This window comes from Hypomesus nipponensis, chromosome 18 (assembly GCF_054491055.1).
Source record: "Hypomesus nipponensis isolate SF chromosome 18, ASM5449105v1, whole genome shotgun sequence".
NCBI classification, from domain to species: domain Eukaryota; kingdom Metazoa; phylum Chordata; class Actinopteri; order Osmeriformes; family Osmeridae; genus Hypomesus; species Hypomesus nipponensis.
This window is the reverse complement of record NC_140378.1, coordinates 21,919,469-21,937,277: the sequence shown is the minus strand read 5'-3', so window position 1 is coordinate 21,937,277 and position 17,809 is coordinate 21,919,469. Positions and strand designations below refer to the sequence as shown.

At 42.4% G+C, this 17,809-nt stretch overlaps 1 protein-coding gene across 5 annotated transcripts; it reads left to right on the top strand.

The window, feature by feature from the left end:
- Positions 1–2,922: 2,922 nt before the first annotated feature.
- tafazzin (tafazzin, phospholipid-lysophospholipid transacylase) lies at positions 2,923–17,025 on the top strand. Of its 5 annotated transcripts, none has more exons than XM_084679757.1 (11): positions 2,923–3,015; positions 3,525–3,663; positions 4,059–4,187; positions 4,388–4,433; positions 4,791–4,876; positions 5,022–5,102; positions 5,244–5,285; positions 5,367–5,429; positions 5,521–5,573; positions 16,188–16,265; positions 16,366–17,025. In XM_084679757.1, the coding sequence occupies exons 2-11, from the start codon at positions 3,555–3,557 to the stop codon at positions 16,465–16,467; spliced, it is 789 nt and encodes a 262-aa protein (XP_084535883.1). In that variant the 5' UTR covers positions 2,923–3,015; positions 3,525–3,554; the 3' UTR covers positions 16,468–17,025. The 5 variants fall into 5 exon arrangements, with proteins under 5 accessions (XP_084535883.1, XP_084535889.1, XP_084535885.1 ...); XM_084679759.1 differs by having other exon boundaries at positions 2,938–3,015; positions 3,529–3,663; XM_084679758.1 differs by lacking the exon at positions 2,923–3,015 and adding an exon at positions 3,038–3,118.
- The last annotated feature ends 784 nt before the right edge of the window (positions 17,026–17,809 follow it).

Genomic DNA, 17,809 nt, shown 5'->3' with positions numbered 1-17,809 from the left:
GCAGAAATGATGGTGTTGAAGGCAGAGCTAAAGTCCACAAACAGGATCCTGGCGTAGGATGCTGGGGAGTCCAGGTGCTGTAGCGTGAAGTGGAGGTCCATGATAACTACATTGTCCACAGACCTGTTGGCTCTCAAGGCAAACTGCAGGGGTCCAGGAGGGGGTCTGTGATGGATTTGAGGTGAGCTAGCACCAGGCGCTAAAAATACTTAATTACCACAGAGGTCAGGGTGACGGGTCTGTAGTCATTTAGTTGTGTTGGCCTTGGCTTTTTGGGCACAGGGATGATGGTGGAGGACTTGAGACTGACGATGTTTAACTGTTTTTAAGAATAGCTGAAACGCACATTGCAATTAGAATCCACTATAAAAAATGTAATGACTCAATCACAATTTTGTAAAGGGCATCAAAATGGGAAACAAAACATTTGTTTAAACCCCTCAAGATATGAATTGTTGTGCAAATTGTTCAAGTGTAATGAGCAGATTTTGTAAGCCTGTTTAAATAAAATGAGCAAATTGTTTGTATTCAATATAGTAGAGTTACATCCTTTGCTTTGCTGTGAATTCAATTAATCTTTTTTACCGCTTTGACCTTTGACCTGGGTTATTGACGCTGGTTGTCAACAGGTGCGTTCGACGTGGACTGCGGCTGCATGAAACGACCGGTGAGAGTAGCCGCCTGCAGTCGGGGAGGAGTTGAAAACGGCTCTGTGAAGTCGGACATTCCAGCTTCTCGTGGTTTGCTGCGTTGATGTCCGTCATGGCCGATCAAGCGCTGTTTACTTACTTAACTTTATTTATAATGAACGTAGTCTTTCCGTTAGTGAAGAGGCTGACTAAAATCCTTTCTTCAACACATTTTTTATTCAATTAAACTTTTTTGAGCGTTGGCGAAACTGAAGGTGTCTGAATATTACAAAACACACGTCAAAGTTGTCGTGTGTGAGTCTGGCCAATCATGAAATAGCTGTGTCGTCACTTGAACCCGTGCAGTTGCTCTTGAGAAAATGCGCTTGGCTACACAGCCGGCAGTTCTCGTATCGATCTCACGGTACTTTGATGGTGACGTCACAGTAACGTATCCTCGGCGCCGTCTCAAGTCGGACAAAAAGTCTAACCAGAATTCACTGTTTCAAGTCAGCGCCGCATGAAGTCGGGTCATGTCGAACGCAGACGCGGCCTTACCTATGTTTCACCCGTTTCAATTGAAACGGGCCCCGCCCTCCAAGGGGGCCCAACAGACCAGCAAAAATGTAGCTACGAGGTTGTGAAACAAAGGTTTCTGCTCCTATAAAAGCCACAAGTCCATATGAAATCAACCTTGTTATTTGCGATCTTCTGTTATACTACATTACCCACAACCTCTCTGATTGGTTGAACTCATGGTTACCATGGCAAAGTTTACTGCGACCAGCTTAAGTGATCTGAAGCCTTTATCCACAAGTTTTGGGAGTCAGATGGCTGAGAGGTGAGGGAGTGGATCGATTCCCCGCCGTGCCAAATGAAGTTGTGTCCTTGGGCAAGGCACTTCACCCTACTTGCCTCGGGGGGAATGTCCCTGTACTTACTGTAAGTCGCTCTGGATAAGAGCGTCTGCTAAATGACTAAATGTAATGTAATGTAAGTTTCCAGTGCCCTAGTGCTTTGCGCGAATTGTGGGCTTCACTTCCTGTTGCTACGAGACTGACGTAAACAATCGCCGTCTGTCATTGATTAATTTGTTCTACAATGTGGGAACACAACCTCAGCGAGTTAAAAAACTGCAATATAAATATACCTTTGCCCTCCGCAGTAAATGGATGGGAGGACGAAATAAATAAATGGCCTCGGATAAAATACAGCTGCATTTTTGCGTACTTGGTTGAGTCTGTGTCTTGCGATGGTCAGTCAATGATGAACCTGAAAACCTCTGAAGCTTACCAGTATTTGCACAGCAAGAAAGTCGGGCGAGTGTGGCTAAAAGAGATCACAGAAGACCTAGTCTACTTGAAAGCTGAAATAGAGCCAAGTCAGAGTCATGTCATTAATGAACATTCTCTTTTCTTGCACTAAGGGTTCACTGTTGGTTAAATACATTTCTAATATGACATCAACATGACTTACTTAGTAAATTACTTTTGCTAGCTAGAGGCTAGCTGTTAGGCTGCATTAGAAGGGAAGCTTACGAAAAATAGCCAGAAAACGAATAGCAGTCTAGCCTATTGCTAATGCCTGTCTAGATTATTTATTGAAAGAACTGGAGAAGCAGGTGCTGGATTTCTAAAAAGGGCTCAGGTGAAATCTACGCCCGCCGCCCGGTGAGCTGCATCCATGATGGTGCTGAAGTAACGCAGAGCCTCGAGCATCGTTGTATATAGTTCGGTTCAGTCAGACACTTTTTTTTGTGCTTTTATTAAATACTTCAAGTTGAGGGGATGTTTGAGCAGGTTTTTTTTAAGTCAGCTGAGCCCAGACAGTTGAAAATATACTGCGCTAATACTGCTAAGTGAGTGAAAGGGCGAGGCTTATTTAAATGTAAAACGCTGTATAATTGTACATAACTTAGTTTTAATCAAATAAGGTTGGATTATTCATATGTTGAGCTGCCTGTTAGCTGAAAGTGCACGCAATAAAATAATATTGATGTTAACAACAGGAATCCTTACTTTTTTCTGCTCTATTATGTTTTATGTGGGTAGGGCCCCGTATTAGTTATTGAAACGGGCCCCCATATGCTTAAGGCCGCCCCTGGTCGAACGCACCTAACGTCATTAACCGGAAAAGGAGAAAAACAGAAGCAGGAGCGTTAACAGACATGTAGAGACAATTCCTCCGCTTTGTTGGTGACGGTAGAGGACCAGTAAGACCAGAACAAAATAGCGGTCTTTAAATGATTTGTAATTGATCGAAAGATCTGAATGATTTGAAATAGCACGATTATAGTTCCAAGTCAGCATGAACTACGGTACCCACAATTCAAATCGAGAGAAATCTCTTCCGGGGTTGATAACCTTGCTACTCTTTCAGGCGAAAGGTAAGATACCAACCATCAACACTAATCGTTGAATCTTTTATCGCAGAAACGTCTACAAACGTTTAATTTACGGAGAAACAAAAATATATAGCCTAAATATTAGGTGAATGTCTTCTTTTGGCTATGTGCGTTACTGTAGATAAGTAGAACTAAATATGATCTATGCATGTTCCAGCGGATGTGTTAGCTAGAGCTAGTGTAGCTACCTTATCTAACAGTTGAAACCCAATGATATGCATTTTGAGTTGGAACAGGTACACTTACCTTGCAAAAAAAAGTAGGAAATGGGTTTGTTAACGCAAGCATTTGCAGGTGTTCAAGAGACTGAAAACTCTTGACAGTATTAGCTGAGAAATTGAAGATGAGGTAACAGTCTAAACAGTTCGTGACCTGTCATCCTAAATGGCCAATACGAAATTAAGATTTATCCTGTTTAGATCACAGTTACAAGTTAGATGTTCTGCCTGTGTGACCTGCCCATCTTTCGCGCGTGCGCGCGCGTGTGTCAGTCAGGTGGATGCTAGCTGTGGAGAGCTGCCATGCCCCTGGAGGTGAGATGGCCGTTCCCACAGCGCCCCTTACTGCCCTGGAGGATCAGCAGCTCTCTGGTGATGGGCATGGTGGGAACCTACTCATACTTCTGGACCAGTAAGATTCCTTCTCTCAGGACACACAAGATATACAAACATATCCGGTGGCAAATTAAGGGGGTCATGTGCCCCTAGGCTTATATTTGTCTGTCTCTCCAGAGTATATGAACTACCTGTCTGTCTCCAGAGTGTATGAACTACCTGTCTGTCTCTCCAGAGTATATGAACTACCTGTCTGTCTCTCCAGAGTATATGAACTACCTGTCTGTCTCTCCAGAGTAGATGAACTACCTGTCTGTCTCTCCAGAGTATATGAACTACCTGTCTGTCTCTCCAGAGTATATGAACTACCTGTCTGTCTCCAGAGTATATGAACGACCTGTCTGTCTTTCCAGAGTATATGAACGACCTGTCTGTCTCCAGAGTATATGAACTACCTGTCTGTCTCTCCAGAGTATATGAACTACCTGTCAGTTCATAACCAGGATGTCCTGTTGGACCTTGTTGACCACCGGCCCCCAGACACGCCCCTTATCACCCTGTCCAATCACCAGTCCTGCATGGACGACCCTCATATCTGGGGTAAACACACACTCCTGCACACACACACACTCCTAAACACACAAACACACTCCTGAACATCCACACTCCTGGTTTCACACACACTTCTGAACACACACACACACACACATCAGAACACACACTTAAAACATGCAACGTAATATTCTCCCTATCTTGCTCTTTATCTCCCTCCTCCTCCCCCTCCTCCTCCCCCTCGTTAGGGGTGCTGAGACTGAGACACTTGTGGAACTTCAATAAGATGCGCTGGTGAGTTCTGCTACTAATCTGATTGGTTCTCAGAAGTGTTTTACTACTTCTATTAGTTATATTATTGTTGCTTCTTTAATTATGACTTTTATCACTTGTATTATTGTTTTTATTGATTTTATGTAAAGCACCTTGAGCTACAATTCTTGTATGAAATGTGCTATATAAATAAAGTCTTACTTACTTACTTACTTGTGTAACTTCTATGTTCTCAGATTCAATCAATCACTTTATTTATAGAGCAAAATTAAACACAACTTCCGTTGACCAATGTGCTATACAGAGTTCAAAAATAGGACCACATTGATTGATTAGTTCTTGTGTAACATTTGTGTTCTCTGGTGTATGATTGACCAGGACCCCAGCAGCTTCAGACATCTGTTTCACTAAAGAGTTCCACTCTCACTTCTTCAGCCGCGGCAAGTGTGTGCCTGTTTGCCGAGGTTAGTGTGTGTGTGTATGTGTGAATAGCGAGGTTCGTGTGTGTGTGTGTGCTGCTGTGATACAGGAGATGTTGTGTGTGTGCTGCCGTGATACAGGAGATGGTGTGTGTGTGCGCGCGTATGCGCGTGTTTGTGGGTGCTACAGGGGATGGAGTTTACCAGAAAGGCATGGACTTCATCCTGGACAAGCTGAACAGAGGAGAATGGGTTCATATCTTTCCAGAAGGTACAGCACTACTGTCTCTCTGTCTTTCCTTCTCTCTCTCTCCATCCCTCTCTCCTTTTTCTCTCTCCTTTCTCATCTCTCCTTTCTCTCTCATTCATCTCTTCAATCTCTAATTCCAAATCTTTTTCCTTTCCTCTCCAGGGAAAATCAACACATCAGAAGAGGCGTTACGTTTAAAATGGGGTAAGACTGATTACGATGGCTGTGATTAGTGTTGATTGTTGTGTTGTGTAGAAGTTGTGTTCTAACAAGTGGATGTTTCAGGTGTGGGCCGCTTAATAGCAGAGTGTTCTCTCAACCCCATCATCCTGCCTCTGTGGCACGTAGGTAAGGCTTCCAACTCGCACACACGCACACTCTCATCCGCATGCTGGCACACATACACACACAGCGTATGACTGTGTTCCTTCTGTCTCAGGGATGGATGATGTTCTCCCCAACGAGCCGCCATACATCCCCCGCACTGGCAAGGTAAACACACACACATACATACAAACAAATACACACATCTACACTTACACACACTAGGGATGGGCGTGGTTAATTGAATATCTGAATATCCTAAAGTAAGTTAGTATTCAAATTATGGATGGGCGTGGTTAATCGAATATCCGGATATCCTAAAGTAAGTTAGTATTCAAATACTTTTTTCGAATACTTATGAGCGTAATTTGATTAAAAAAAATGTTTTATTGAAAAACCGTCGCGTCGTGTTGTGAATTCTAATAGTTGTGACGTTAGAAAATGATGAAAACCATCAAAAAAGGTAGGCTACGCCTGTGTTCTGCTGCGAGTCTCCTTTCATTTCATTTGGCGCTACAAGAAGCATAGTGTCCTGGCTAAGCAGTACCTCGAAGCAACCTCAGTTCCTGCAGTCTTTTCTACGCCGGCCTGCTCGTAAATCGACTCCGTACTCGCCTCTCCCCTGAGCATGTTTACATGCTAATTCTCCTGAATAAAAATGCGTATGGCTAATGCAGTTGTGGCTTATTTATTTTCTTACCAGTAGCCATGTTGAGCTAGCGTAATCGGCTGTTTATGTTTGCATTGTGTGGTGGCGCACCGTATCCTATAGGATTCCGGTTCCAAGTTAATATCCAAGTTAATATGCAATATTTCTCCGTGTGTCTTTCGTTTTTATGGTGGATAGTCTACCCAATGTGTTTAATTTAGTCCAATGTAGCCTACTTTTTATTTCACATAATAATAGGCTAATCGCTTTTCCGTCAAATTAAGAGCCTAAGTCTGAAGACGCAGCGTTTTTTCAAGTTCATTGTCTTTTCGTCTAGTAATAAATTGATCTTTCATTTGTTTTCTTTATTCAACCCTAATTTAATTTAATAGTTTAACAGTCCCAATTATTGCCAGAATGTGTGGTGGTTCATGTGTTTACTGTATGCTTTGCGTCACGTCAAGCTAATTACATAACGGAACCACATTAACAATATATTTTATCCGGATATTCGAAAATAATTTCGGATACTATTCGAATAGTGAAATCAGTTCAAATCTCCATCCCTAATTCAAATATATTTTTTTTATACTTATGAGCGTAGTTTAATAAAAATACAAATAAAACGTTTTTTTTAATAAAAAACCTTTAAATTAAATATACAATAGGCTTTCCATGTTGAGAATTCTATTCTATGTTGTGAGTAGGGCTGCAACAAAGAATCAATAAAATCCGATTTGAAGAGTCGGCAATCGATTTCATTCTCGATTTGTTGTGTTGTGCAACTATTATGCCACTCAATAAGTTGAGGAGATGTTTGAGTATTAAAAAAAAGTTGAATTGAGCACAGAGCAGAAAAAAAAAGAGCAGAGCGGAGGTAAAAGAAAGACCATTGGAGAGACCCTAACCCTAACCATTGGAGAGACCCTAACCCTAACCATTGGAGAGACCCTAACCCTAACCCTTAACGTTGTTCTGAAACACATGGCGGAGGCAGAGATGTTAAATCAGCGCTGCCAACTCTCATGCATTGGCTGTGAGACACGCATTTGAACCATTTCACACGCTCTCACGCCAAACCTTGTATATCTCACGCTGAAAAGGCAACGCCAACCATGTAGCCCTGCTAACGTTGTAGTCTACCAGGGGTACTCAATAGGCGGACCGCGGTCCGGATCCGGACCCAGACGCAATACAATTTGTACCGAAGCCAAAATCAACATTCTAATTTAGTCATGATCCAAGCGAGTTTTCATTGGCGCGTGATTTCACGCCTATATTGTTTACATACTAGATGTGGTTTCTATCTTCTGTGTCCAATCCAAAGATCCAATCAGGAGCCGTAATAGCAATCACCATGACAACTCACTCACTCAGCGTTGGTCGCAACCTCTGTGGGTCACGCAGGTTGTGTGGATCATTCTCAACAACGCAGGCCAAGGGAGGGGGGGAGCTTGTGTCGGGGGTTTTGGGGTTGGCCCCCCAAAATACCAAATCTCACTCCAAGGTTTTTGGAAAAGTTGGCAGCCCTGATATTAGTATGACCTAAGTAAGTCATCCAAGGTGTCGGAGCATTTCACACGAAACTAGAGAGGGTATAATTTCTGGGGAAATTGTGGGGTGTGCTCCTGTATTTTTGTACGCCCTTCGACTGGTTAGCTGCTGCGATTCCCACACAACAGAAGTGTAGTAGTTAGCTAGCTCTACAATTTACCGGGGCTAGGTCTGAATCTAGGAGCAAAACGGAGGAGTGTCCTGGCTAAGCGGCACCTCACAGCTTAGTGTCCTGGCTAAGCGGCACCTCACAGCTTAGTGTCCTGGCTAAGCGGCACCTCACAGCTTAGTGTCCTGGCTAAGCGGCACCTCACAGCTTAGTGTCCTGGCTAAGCGGCACCTCACAGCTTAGTGTCCTGGCTAAGCGGCACCTCACAGCTTAGTGTCCTGGCTAAGCGGCACCTCACAGCTTAGTGTCCTGGCTAAGCGGCACCTCACAGCTTAGTGTCCTGGCTAAGCGGCACCTCACAGCTTAGTGTCCTGGCTAAGCGGCACCTCACAGCTTAGTGTCCTGGCTAAAGGCCAATATATGCTTCTGCGTTTTTCGAAAAACTGAGACATGGGAACACCCTCGTCTCCGTGGAAAGCCCGCTACGAGCTCTCCGTCAGCCCTCGGAAAGCCTCGGAGAGCTTGACGTGCAGCTACTGAATTTTCTAACTATCCGTCGTAATTTCGGAGGGCTACGGAGACCCCCTTCGCTGTGATTGGTCAGTATTAAGAACTGCTTGCGTCAGGGGCAGGGTTGCCGTGATAAACAGGAAGAACAGAATCCTTTGACTGCCATTGCTGTAAGTTTTTACAATTAATATTTCAGATAAACAGTACATGTAAATCAACATCTGAATTAAAATGTGACGAGAAATGGGCAGTGTAGTTGTTGAAAATGTGCATATTTTATTGAGTAAACGGCTAATTTGTAAATTTCCTCCGACTTCTCGGTAACCAAGGTAAATAAACACTCGACGACGTCTTACAAAAAAACGCTGCACCACCTACTCTTCTGGCGGTGAATTGTTTTCAGCACCCACAGCCTACGGAGAACCATAAACGCAGTCTATCCGTCCGTATCTGTGCGTATGCGTGCACCCGCCCATCTGTAAACGGAGACGCAGAAGCATATTTCGGCCTTAAGCAGTACCTCAGTTCCAACAGTCTTTTCTATGCTGGCCTGCTCGTAAATCGACTCCGTACTCGCCTCTCCCCTGAGCATGTTTATATGCTAATTTTCCTGAATAAAAATGCGTGTCGGGCTAATGCAGTTGTGACTTATAATCTTTTTTACCAGTAGCCATGTAGCATAATTGGCTATTCATTTTTGCATTTGTGTGGTGGGGCACCGTAGCTAGGATTCCGGTTCCAAATTAATATTCAAGTTAATATGCAATATTTCTCCATGTGTGTCTTTCGTTTTTATCAAGGATAGCCTACCCAATGTGTTTAATTTCGTCCAATGTATTTTGTACTTTTTATTTCATATAATAATAGGCTAAGCATTATTCCGTCGAGTTTAAGAGCATACGTCTGAAGCTGAGTGTTTTTTCAAGTTCATTGTCTTTTCGTCATGTTCAATAGGTTTATCTTTCATTTGTTTTCCATAATTAACCCTTATTTAATCTAATAGCTTAACAGTCACAATTATTGCCAGAATGTGTGGTGATTCATGTGTTTACTCAATGCTTTGCGTCATGTCCGGCTAATTACATAACGGAACTGCATTAATAAAAATAGATTATCCGGATATTCGAAAACATTTGGGATACTATTCGAATAGTGAAATCATTTCAAATCCTCATCCCTAACACACACACACACTTCTACACATACACACACAAAATAACAACACAAGTGATTCAAAGAGTCTAGTTTTCATCCTTACTTTTGATGACAAATCTTTTCAGCATCATCTGGATAGTAAAACTCAGCAGCTGACTCGTCGATATCGCTCATTTTGAAGCTGACGTCAGAGGGCAGTACGGATCCGTATTGACCGGCGAGGAGGGCAATACGCGTCTGGCATGACTACCCATTAGCCAATCAGAAAGCTTGTACCGTCGTTGCCATATATTAAAAAATAATAATGATGATAAACGTCCGTATTCGCGGTGTCATTACTCTGCTCTACAACGCATCTGGTGGTAGATGTACAAAATGTAACAACACGTAACAAAAACTGACGGTACAATTTCTGTGTGCTTGCTTGCGTCGGTTGCAGATGGGTCCATTTAATATGAAACAAGCTGAACCCCCTTTGAGACAAGCTATTCTAACAACGTTGTCACCGGCAGTATATTTTTCAGATGAAATCGCGATTCAAACAGTAGCTACCATCTGCTAACTGAAAATATGCCCCCAAACGCGACTTTTTGGTCTCAGTCAAGAGCCCTGCGTGGAGAAGCTAGTATAGCTGCTGTTGCTAGCCAAATTACACTGAAGGGATTGTTTGAATGCGCCGGAAATTAAAAATGTTTCTTTTGACATACATTTTAGGCTGTGGCATTGAAGACAGCGATGCACCACACAAGCTTGAGTTTAAATACATTAATTAATGTGACATTACTTACTGTACAAGCAAGCAGAGAATGTCTAATATAGAGAGAACTGCCACTCTCTGGAAACTTCCGGGTTCTGAACTGGTTGAAATTCCATGTGAGGGCGCTAACGAGCGAGTGCAGAATGAATGGAGGTCTATGGAGCAGTACCCCTCAAAATCCACTTTTCTCAGGATATAATTTTTTGTCCAGTAATTTGAATTCTGAATTCGAAAGGGGAGGCCAAAAAAATACACACTGCCGGGTTTTAGATTCTTTGAAAGTCGCCTTTCTGTTCTAAAAAGCTTTTGAAAATGTCATTGACGTCATACACATCGTACGACCAGAGCTACTGCTTGACGGCAAGCTCTGGTCACTTACTTTTTTCTCTCAGGGCATCGACAACACAGCTGACAGGTTAGGCTCTCCCTGTCAATACACATGCTTGAAAGAGTTTTGGCTTGCTAATGTTGTTGCTAATGTTGCTAATGCTCCGACATTCTGATTCCGCTTCGGATGCCATCAAGCGGGAGCTCTGGTCGTATCAGTCCTTTACTAACCAATCAGCATTCAGTAGCAGAATGCTAGCGTGTTATGGGCAACAACGACTCACCATGTAAGAAATCAAAAGGACATAAGTACTCGTTCATTCAATTTTCGACCTATAATCCATGTTGAACATGCACAAACTACAATCAAATCGGAGATTTTTCAACGACAATCAGGCGAAAGAGACAAATTTAGCCATTTAGCTCCATAGACATGCACTCGCTCGCGATCACCCCCAGTGGAACTCTGGTGGAACTGCAGCCAAATTCGGTACAATGGGGTTTAATAGGAAGTGGCAAGGCTCTCGTTAAACAGGCTCTGAAGCAAGCCCCCACCCTTCACCCCTCGGCTTGAAGCAACGGCCCCGGTGGATGTAGGTGGTATTGCATTACGGTTAGGTTTCTGACTCTTCCGGTCGTTTTTATTCTATTAACTCCAGTCAACATTTACAAAACTATCTCCCCCAATAATTTTTGTTCGATTCTCGAACCTGGCTCATACTACTAGCTTTTTCATAGAATAATTTATCCCGATTTTTGCTAAATTTGAGACCTTTCCGAAATGTGTAAACTAGCACCCCATTTATTTGCCTACGTCAATAAAAGTTGCCTGCAAATGTGCTTGCGGATACTAACAGGGCACGAGCACAATAATTCACATTGGCCGATAGCCGATTTACATGGAGCTGAATGAGCCATAGACTTATATTGAATGAGCACAGGGAGAACTGGCTTGAGTTGCCTGCCCTGTTGCAGCAAGTTAAGCAAATGTCACACATACATGACATGTTGTTAATATAGTTTATTCCCGTTATTTTAAAACAGATTTGATTTTTCGTAAAATGTTCATGACATGATGGCAAATATAATATGTTAAGCGCAAGCATAGATTGTTGACGTCTATCTGGAGCAAAGACGAAGATCAATAGTTTAACCGGTAACCACAATAGGAAATTATATAGGCCTATATTTAAATAATATTAGTCTTGCCTTCAGAAGCTTTTGTTAAACACACCCATTATTCTTTTGTTGATCGTGTCATCAAGCCAGACTGCTTTTGTGGGACAATGAAGGTCCTCGGTGACTAAATATTTCACTCCCATTACATCTGATGGAAACGTCGTGTAGCCTATATGGTTCTTCAAATATTCCCCTTTCAAAGGCAAATGTCCAATAAAGTATATTTTAGACACAGTTCTCAAGCTTTTATTTATTACATTATTACCAAGTCTTGTTAGATAACGTTATATCCATTAATAGGCGTTTGGTTAGGATGAACATATAAAACACATGGCCATATTTCTACACTGATGTTAAATTGAAGGCAGTGTGAAGAAAGTAAGCTATGCTAAGTCTGCATTATGGAAGATTTCGGTTACCAAAATAACTATAAAGCTTTCTTTGCCTGGCGAGAACAAAGACGGAGCTGTTCATGCTAACAGTTTATTTCATCCGATACAATGCGTTGGAAATCATACTTATATCACAAAGAAAAAAAGCAACCTATGTGATGAATTCCATCTAGAATAGCCCTATATTTAGCCCCATAGCCTATTTCTAAAAAACAAGTGAAAGGAATACTATACAGTGACAGAATACATTTCCATTAAGTTTGCATCATGTGTCTGATTCTTATCGGACTTGTACCATTCTGCCACTGCAATGCCTTAGCTCACACGCTCGTAACATAGGCTCGTAACCATATCAATCTATGCTCGTGACTGGTTGTCGCAAAGTATGACGTGTACAGCTAGTTGCAAGCGTGCACGAGGTCTTGGAGCTAGGGGAAAAAAGAGCCACTGTTTAAAGCTAGACCGGAAGACACGGAAGTGGAAAGATGGCTGCGTCCAGTCTCGCGGTCTCGCTTGCCTCACTGCGCTCTGAGCACTTTTCATAGAAATGAATGGGGACGCCATCTTGGAAGACAGAAGTAGCTGTCTCTAGTTATATTAACTCTATGCTCTGAAGCAAGTCTTGAATTGCTTAAATGTATCCACCTTATTCCTAGCTCCTATGATCCATTTCCTGAATTATGGGCGTGACTTCCGGAGCAGGCGATTGTCATGGTAACGCTCATAAACAGTCATTGCGGTAAGCTAATTCTGATGCGAAATAAAACATGTGGGAACACAGCCTGTTACACCAGAATCGGGACAGTTTGATCAGACCTCTGCCTTCTACTATCGAGGGATGGGAGGCCGACCTGAAAAAGTGGCCTCAAATAACGTACAATAGCATATTTAGCTACTTTATTAACTCTGTTGCTACGAACGGTGAAGCGATAAATAACCTGAAAAGCTCTGAGTCTTATCAGTAGCTAGGTACCTCCACAGCAATAAAGTTGGTTGCGTTTTAATATAGGAGGTGGGACACAACCTTATCTACCTTAAAGCAGACATAGAGCCGAGTCAGAGCCTCAAAAATCACCGGCCCTGGGTTTTAGTTTCATCGTCAGGTGAAATAGAAACGGCTGGGTGCTCATGTGTAGCTGGACCAGCACACTACTAACCCACAAAAATTAATATATGAATAATTGCATCCCACCTTTACTGACAGTACTGCAACTAAATCTGTGGAGGTCTTTCGTAGCCTAAACACAAAGTAGGATGCGGATTTCCTCCATCGGCTTTTTGTCCACAAAATGAAATGAGTACACATACGATGGTGTTTTGGGTGGTCTCTTCAAGGCTAGGTTTTTCAGCTACATTCTTTTGTAGTCCTCATCTGTCGGCAGGCGAAGGAAACTACCGTTTGTCACAAGAACAATCCCTTTTTGTTGTGGGTGTGTGTTCAACACACTGTCGTTGAAGCCACAGATTTAGCTAAATCTTGTTGTAAGCTGGTAAAGCCGCAAACAGCGCAACAGGTAGCCTCCGCAATGACATTTTATAACAATGATAATAACAATCAAATGACAACAAGTGTTTAAAAACAAACCAGTTTTTGTTAAATTAGAGTTGAAATTATTTTCGAAAGAATCACTGTTGACGGCTGGCTGGGACTAACGTATAGCAAACCGCAACTTCCGCTACTCACCAGAAGTTGCACCCATAGTCATTTCAACAATAGACCCACTGAAAATAAGGTGGATAGCGTTAATGATGTTAGTACACCATGGCCCGATACGATACTTGCTCTGCAGCAATGCCAGAGCTTGTTAGACATTCTCTGGCATTGCACGTTGTATCCATGCGACGTTGCTAACGTGTGCTGACGTTGTGACGTCTAGCACACAAAGTTCCCTTCGTTGACACAAGGCACTATTTGCCACAAAAACTGAATTTCAGCCTAAACCGTGCAACGGAACGTAAATAAAAATACAAGCAACTCAATTGCTACCAGGACAAAACTTTTGATATTTGCGATTAGCGGGAGAGTGGCCTCAAAAAATAAAGAAAAAGTCCATAGCCCAGGGGCTTCAAGTGATATTAGGACGCCCCTGGGGACATAATAACAGCATTTATCCAATGACTATATAGTTTCGAAGCACAAAAAAAACCTGTTCAAAGCAGCCCCAGTCAAGTCCCTGGACGCTGGGCTTCAACAGAGAAATGCACTGTGACGCTATTCACCTTATTCCGCCCCGCCCACTTTCTTCATCTTTTTGCACTTCCGTTGTATTTGCACTTCCGCTTTACCGGGGATATCATTCAATTCAATGGAGAACTGCCGAGAAGTCCCTCTGCTAAAATATTAAATCATTTGGTGGATTTGTGCAAGATGTGCTATGTTCGTGTGCTACAACAAGTCAACAATACACCCTTTCACTGGATGGCTTGAAAACGACTTTTAAGTGTTGATATAATTCGTTTGCCGGTCAGATCGCTGCCCTGAACTCTGCTGTGCTGCGATATGCAGGCATCACATTAGCCACAAACATAGGCTAAGATATTCTAACGATTTCACTGCAGGGCATATGCATTTGCTATACTTTGTTCGAAAGCTTAGGTCCTCTAGAATTCAGTCGTGTGATTAATTTTACAGTCAGTACATGTATTTGAGACTTCCCCTCTAAACCGTCCAGCTAGCACTGTTAGCAGTAGAACGTTAGCTAGCTTCTTGCAGAGACCTGATGTAAAAACTAAAGCCTCAAGTAGATAAACAAGAAGTTCTTGTTTATCTACTTGAGGCTCTAGTTTTTACATCAGGTCTCTGCTATTAGCCATAAACTGCAAATGTATGAGTGACAAATTGTGCTGTAATAATAAAAAGTAACAACCTTTTCTTCGAGGGACTTTGGTACAAGCGATATGCAACGTGTTAAAACTTACAAGATATGTATCTTCCCTCCTATCTAATGGCAATTAGAAAGACGCATTAAATAATTTGATTGCCGCGTTGTTTCAAAAGCTTTATATTAAATTTAGATGTACTGCAGCAATTGTTTTGTTCACAGCCATGCCCATACATTTGGTTATAATCATGTATCTACTTATATCATGAATTGAGAACACTAAAACATACTAAAATATAGTTAGTTTACACCCTTTATTAATACGAGCAGACAAAAGGAAACTTCAGGTTTTTTTTAATTCAGCGCCTTCAGCCAGGGACGCAGATCCTCAACTTTGGTTGGAGGTCGATGCAAATTATGTCGGCCCACAACACTCGGACCTCTTCTTTCCATGGTCAAAACAATGATAATACAGGGTCTGATTCCGTCTTCTCCACCTGTTATGGCAGCCACAAACTGCAGTTGACGCTGGGCATCTCTATTAGCCATAAATGAGGACCAGAGCCTGTTTAAGGTACTGTCTTTTAGCACCGTTATAAAGTGGAAAGTATCTAAACCGGAAATGAGAATACGCGGATGGCCGCGCCCATTGTGACTTCCGGAATAAGGTCAATAGGAAAGTATGAGTAGGAAATTGAGTCAGTCGACCTGCTACTATAATGTATCTGATTCTGAACGAACTCGTCTTTGAGATGAACGTGTTCTAACACATTCAAAATGTTTACACAATTGTAAATATTTGACCATACATTCTTTGGACATTTTAGGGGAAGCCGAGCTTCCCTTGAAGTCTTAAAGAAATGTCTTGTCTTACTGTCATGGATTTTATTGGGAAGGTGACCATACACAGCTTGTGGCAAGTAGAACAAACTACCTCTCAAAAGTAAGACCCTACAGGCTTTGTCCTCCATTGATCCTGTGGTGATCCCAGGCTGTTACTCAGCTGAAGGAGTTGGCTATAGGATCAGCAACATTTAGTGCCCTTAGAGGTGGCCAGGAAGAAGAGGAAGAAGGAGTAAAACCAGAAGAAGTGCTAGATAGTTTATGTATCGGAATAAAAAATGAAAATAGAATATTACAAATAAGTGTTGATGTATTTTGATCTTCAGAATGTCATTTTACTCTATGTGCATATAAGGGTGGGCCAAGGATATCAGGGGGTTGGAGGCAAAGTAAGGATATGGATATTTGCTGCGGGGCGAGGGCTTAAATTACATCTCTCTTTTTTGACCATACATGTGTTTGCATCCCTGGGTCTCCTCCTGTAGAGAGTCACCATCCTGGTAGGAAAACCCTTCAGAGTGCATCATCTGGTGGAGGAACTAAGGAACGACAACAGGAGCCAGGTACACACAAACGCATACATATACAAACACACATATGCATTCACACATGTACACACACCAGTCACACAAATACATCAAGGTAAGTGTGTTTTCCTCTCAGGTGGAGATGAGGAAGGTCCTGACCGATTTCGTCCAGGGGGAGTTTCGCAGTCTGAAGACCCAGGCAGAGACCCTCCATTGTCAGGTCCACACTAGTACCTGAGGCCCAGGCTGTCAGGTCCACACCAGTACCTGAGGCCCAGGCTGTCAGGTCCACACCAGTACCTGAGGACCAGGCTTCAGGACCACACCAGTACCTGAGGCCCAGGCTTCTGGTGGGACTCAACTGTGTCACAACCATCAGGATAACCACTCTTACTGAGACACACTCTCACTCCTGATCCTGCTGCTGGTGCTTAGGTGCTAAGTGGCTGCTCTCCTCCAGACCTCCCAATCCTGCATTTGACCGTCATCTCAGTACAGTTCAGTTGCAAAATCTAATTGAATCTTTTAATTTAATTTCTCCTGGTTTTTGACATTTTGAAATTGACATTTGGTCTCTGATCATGTCTCACCAGATGCCACTTCCCCCTTTATGTATATAAATAAATATAAATTTCTATTTTAGCTCCAAGAAATATCACTTTTTATGCATTAAGGACTGATTCAAGGTTCAGTAAAGAAAGGTGTGGTTGTTTTCTGAACATAAATTGCCTTATTGGGGTCAACATACTTTGCCATGAATCAGCCAATAAAGTATGGATCTTTTCTACATTCAAAACTGGTGCCATGCAGATATATTTAATTTATTCTTATGACACTTAATATCTTTACACATTTCTGTATTTGACACACCATACTCAACATTCTAATCTGGCAATATCATTGTCTCGCAGTAGAGGCTGACAGGCGATTCCCAACCTATGGGCCGCTAGGCTTATACAGGTGCCTCCAAACCAATGAAAACTAAAGAATGAACATCAACATTTGATATATACTGTTGGTAAATGATTAGTAAAATTCTTACTGATTTAAAATGACATTTTGCCTTTAAAGATCCCATGACATGCTGTTTTTGGATGCTTTTATATAGGCCTTAGTGGTCCACTAATACTGTATCTGAAGTCTCTTTCCCGAAATTCAGCCTTGGTTCATAATTACAGCCAATACGAGCAGTCCCACAATGAGCTTTCCTCAGGACATGCCGTTTCTGTGTCTGTAGCTTTAAATGCCATGAGGAAGAAAGAGGCGGGCCTACTGCCATGCTTCGGTCGTCTGCAAGCCGATATCGCGTTCGCACGGTAGCTCGTTTTTTCATTGGTGGGCCAAATTCTCTGCGGGCAAAGCAGAGAAAGGGGCGGCAACCCCCTATTGTGACGTCACAATAGAGGGATTTTCAAAACCGAGCGTTTGAGCTCTCATTTTCTCGAAAGCAGAGAAGAATACCCAAGGCTTGGTTTACACCTATCAAAATTTATAGCCTCTGGGGGACCAAAGGCAGGCTAGGGGAACTCATATTAATGTTAAATAACCTCTAAAGTTTCCATTTCATGGGACCTTTAATT

Excerpts from the sequence above, each read along its gene's own strand:
- tafazzin (XM_084679757.1), top strand. The coding sequence starts at position 3,555 with ATGCCCCTGGAGGTGAGATGGCCGTTCCCACAGCGCCCCTTACTGCCC. Across the intron at positions 4,188-4,387 it reads GGACGACCCTCATATCTGGG|GGGTGCTGAGACTGAGACAC; the intron begins GTAAACACACAC and ends CCCCCTCGTTAG. Across the intron at positions 5,574-16,187 it reads ACATCCCCCGCACTGGCAAG|AGAGTCACCATCCTGGTAGG; the intron begins GTAAACACACAC and ends CTCCTCCTGTAG.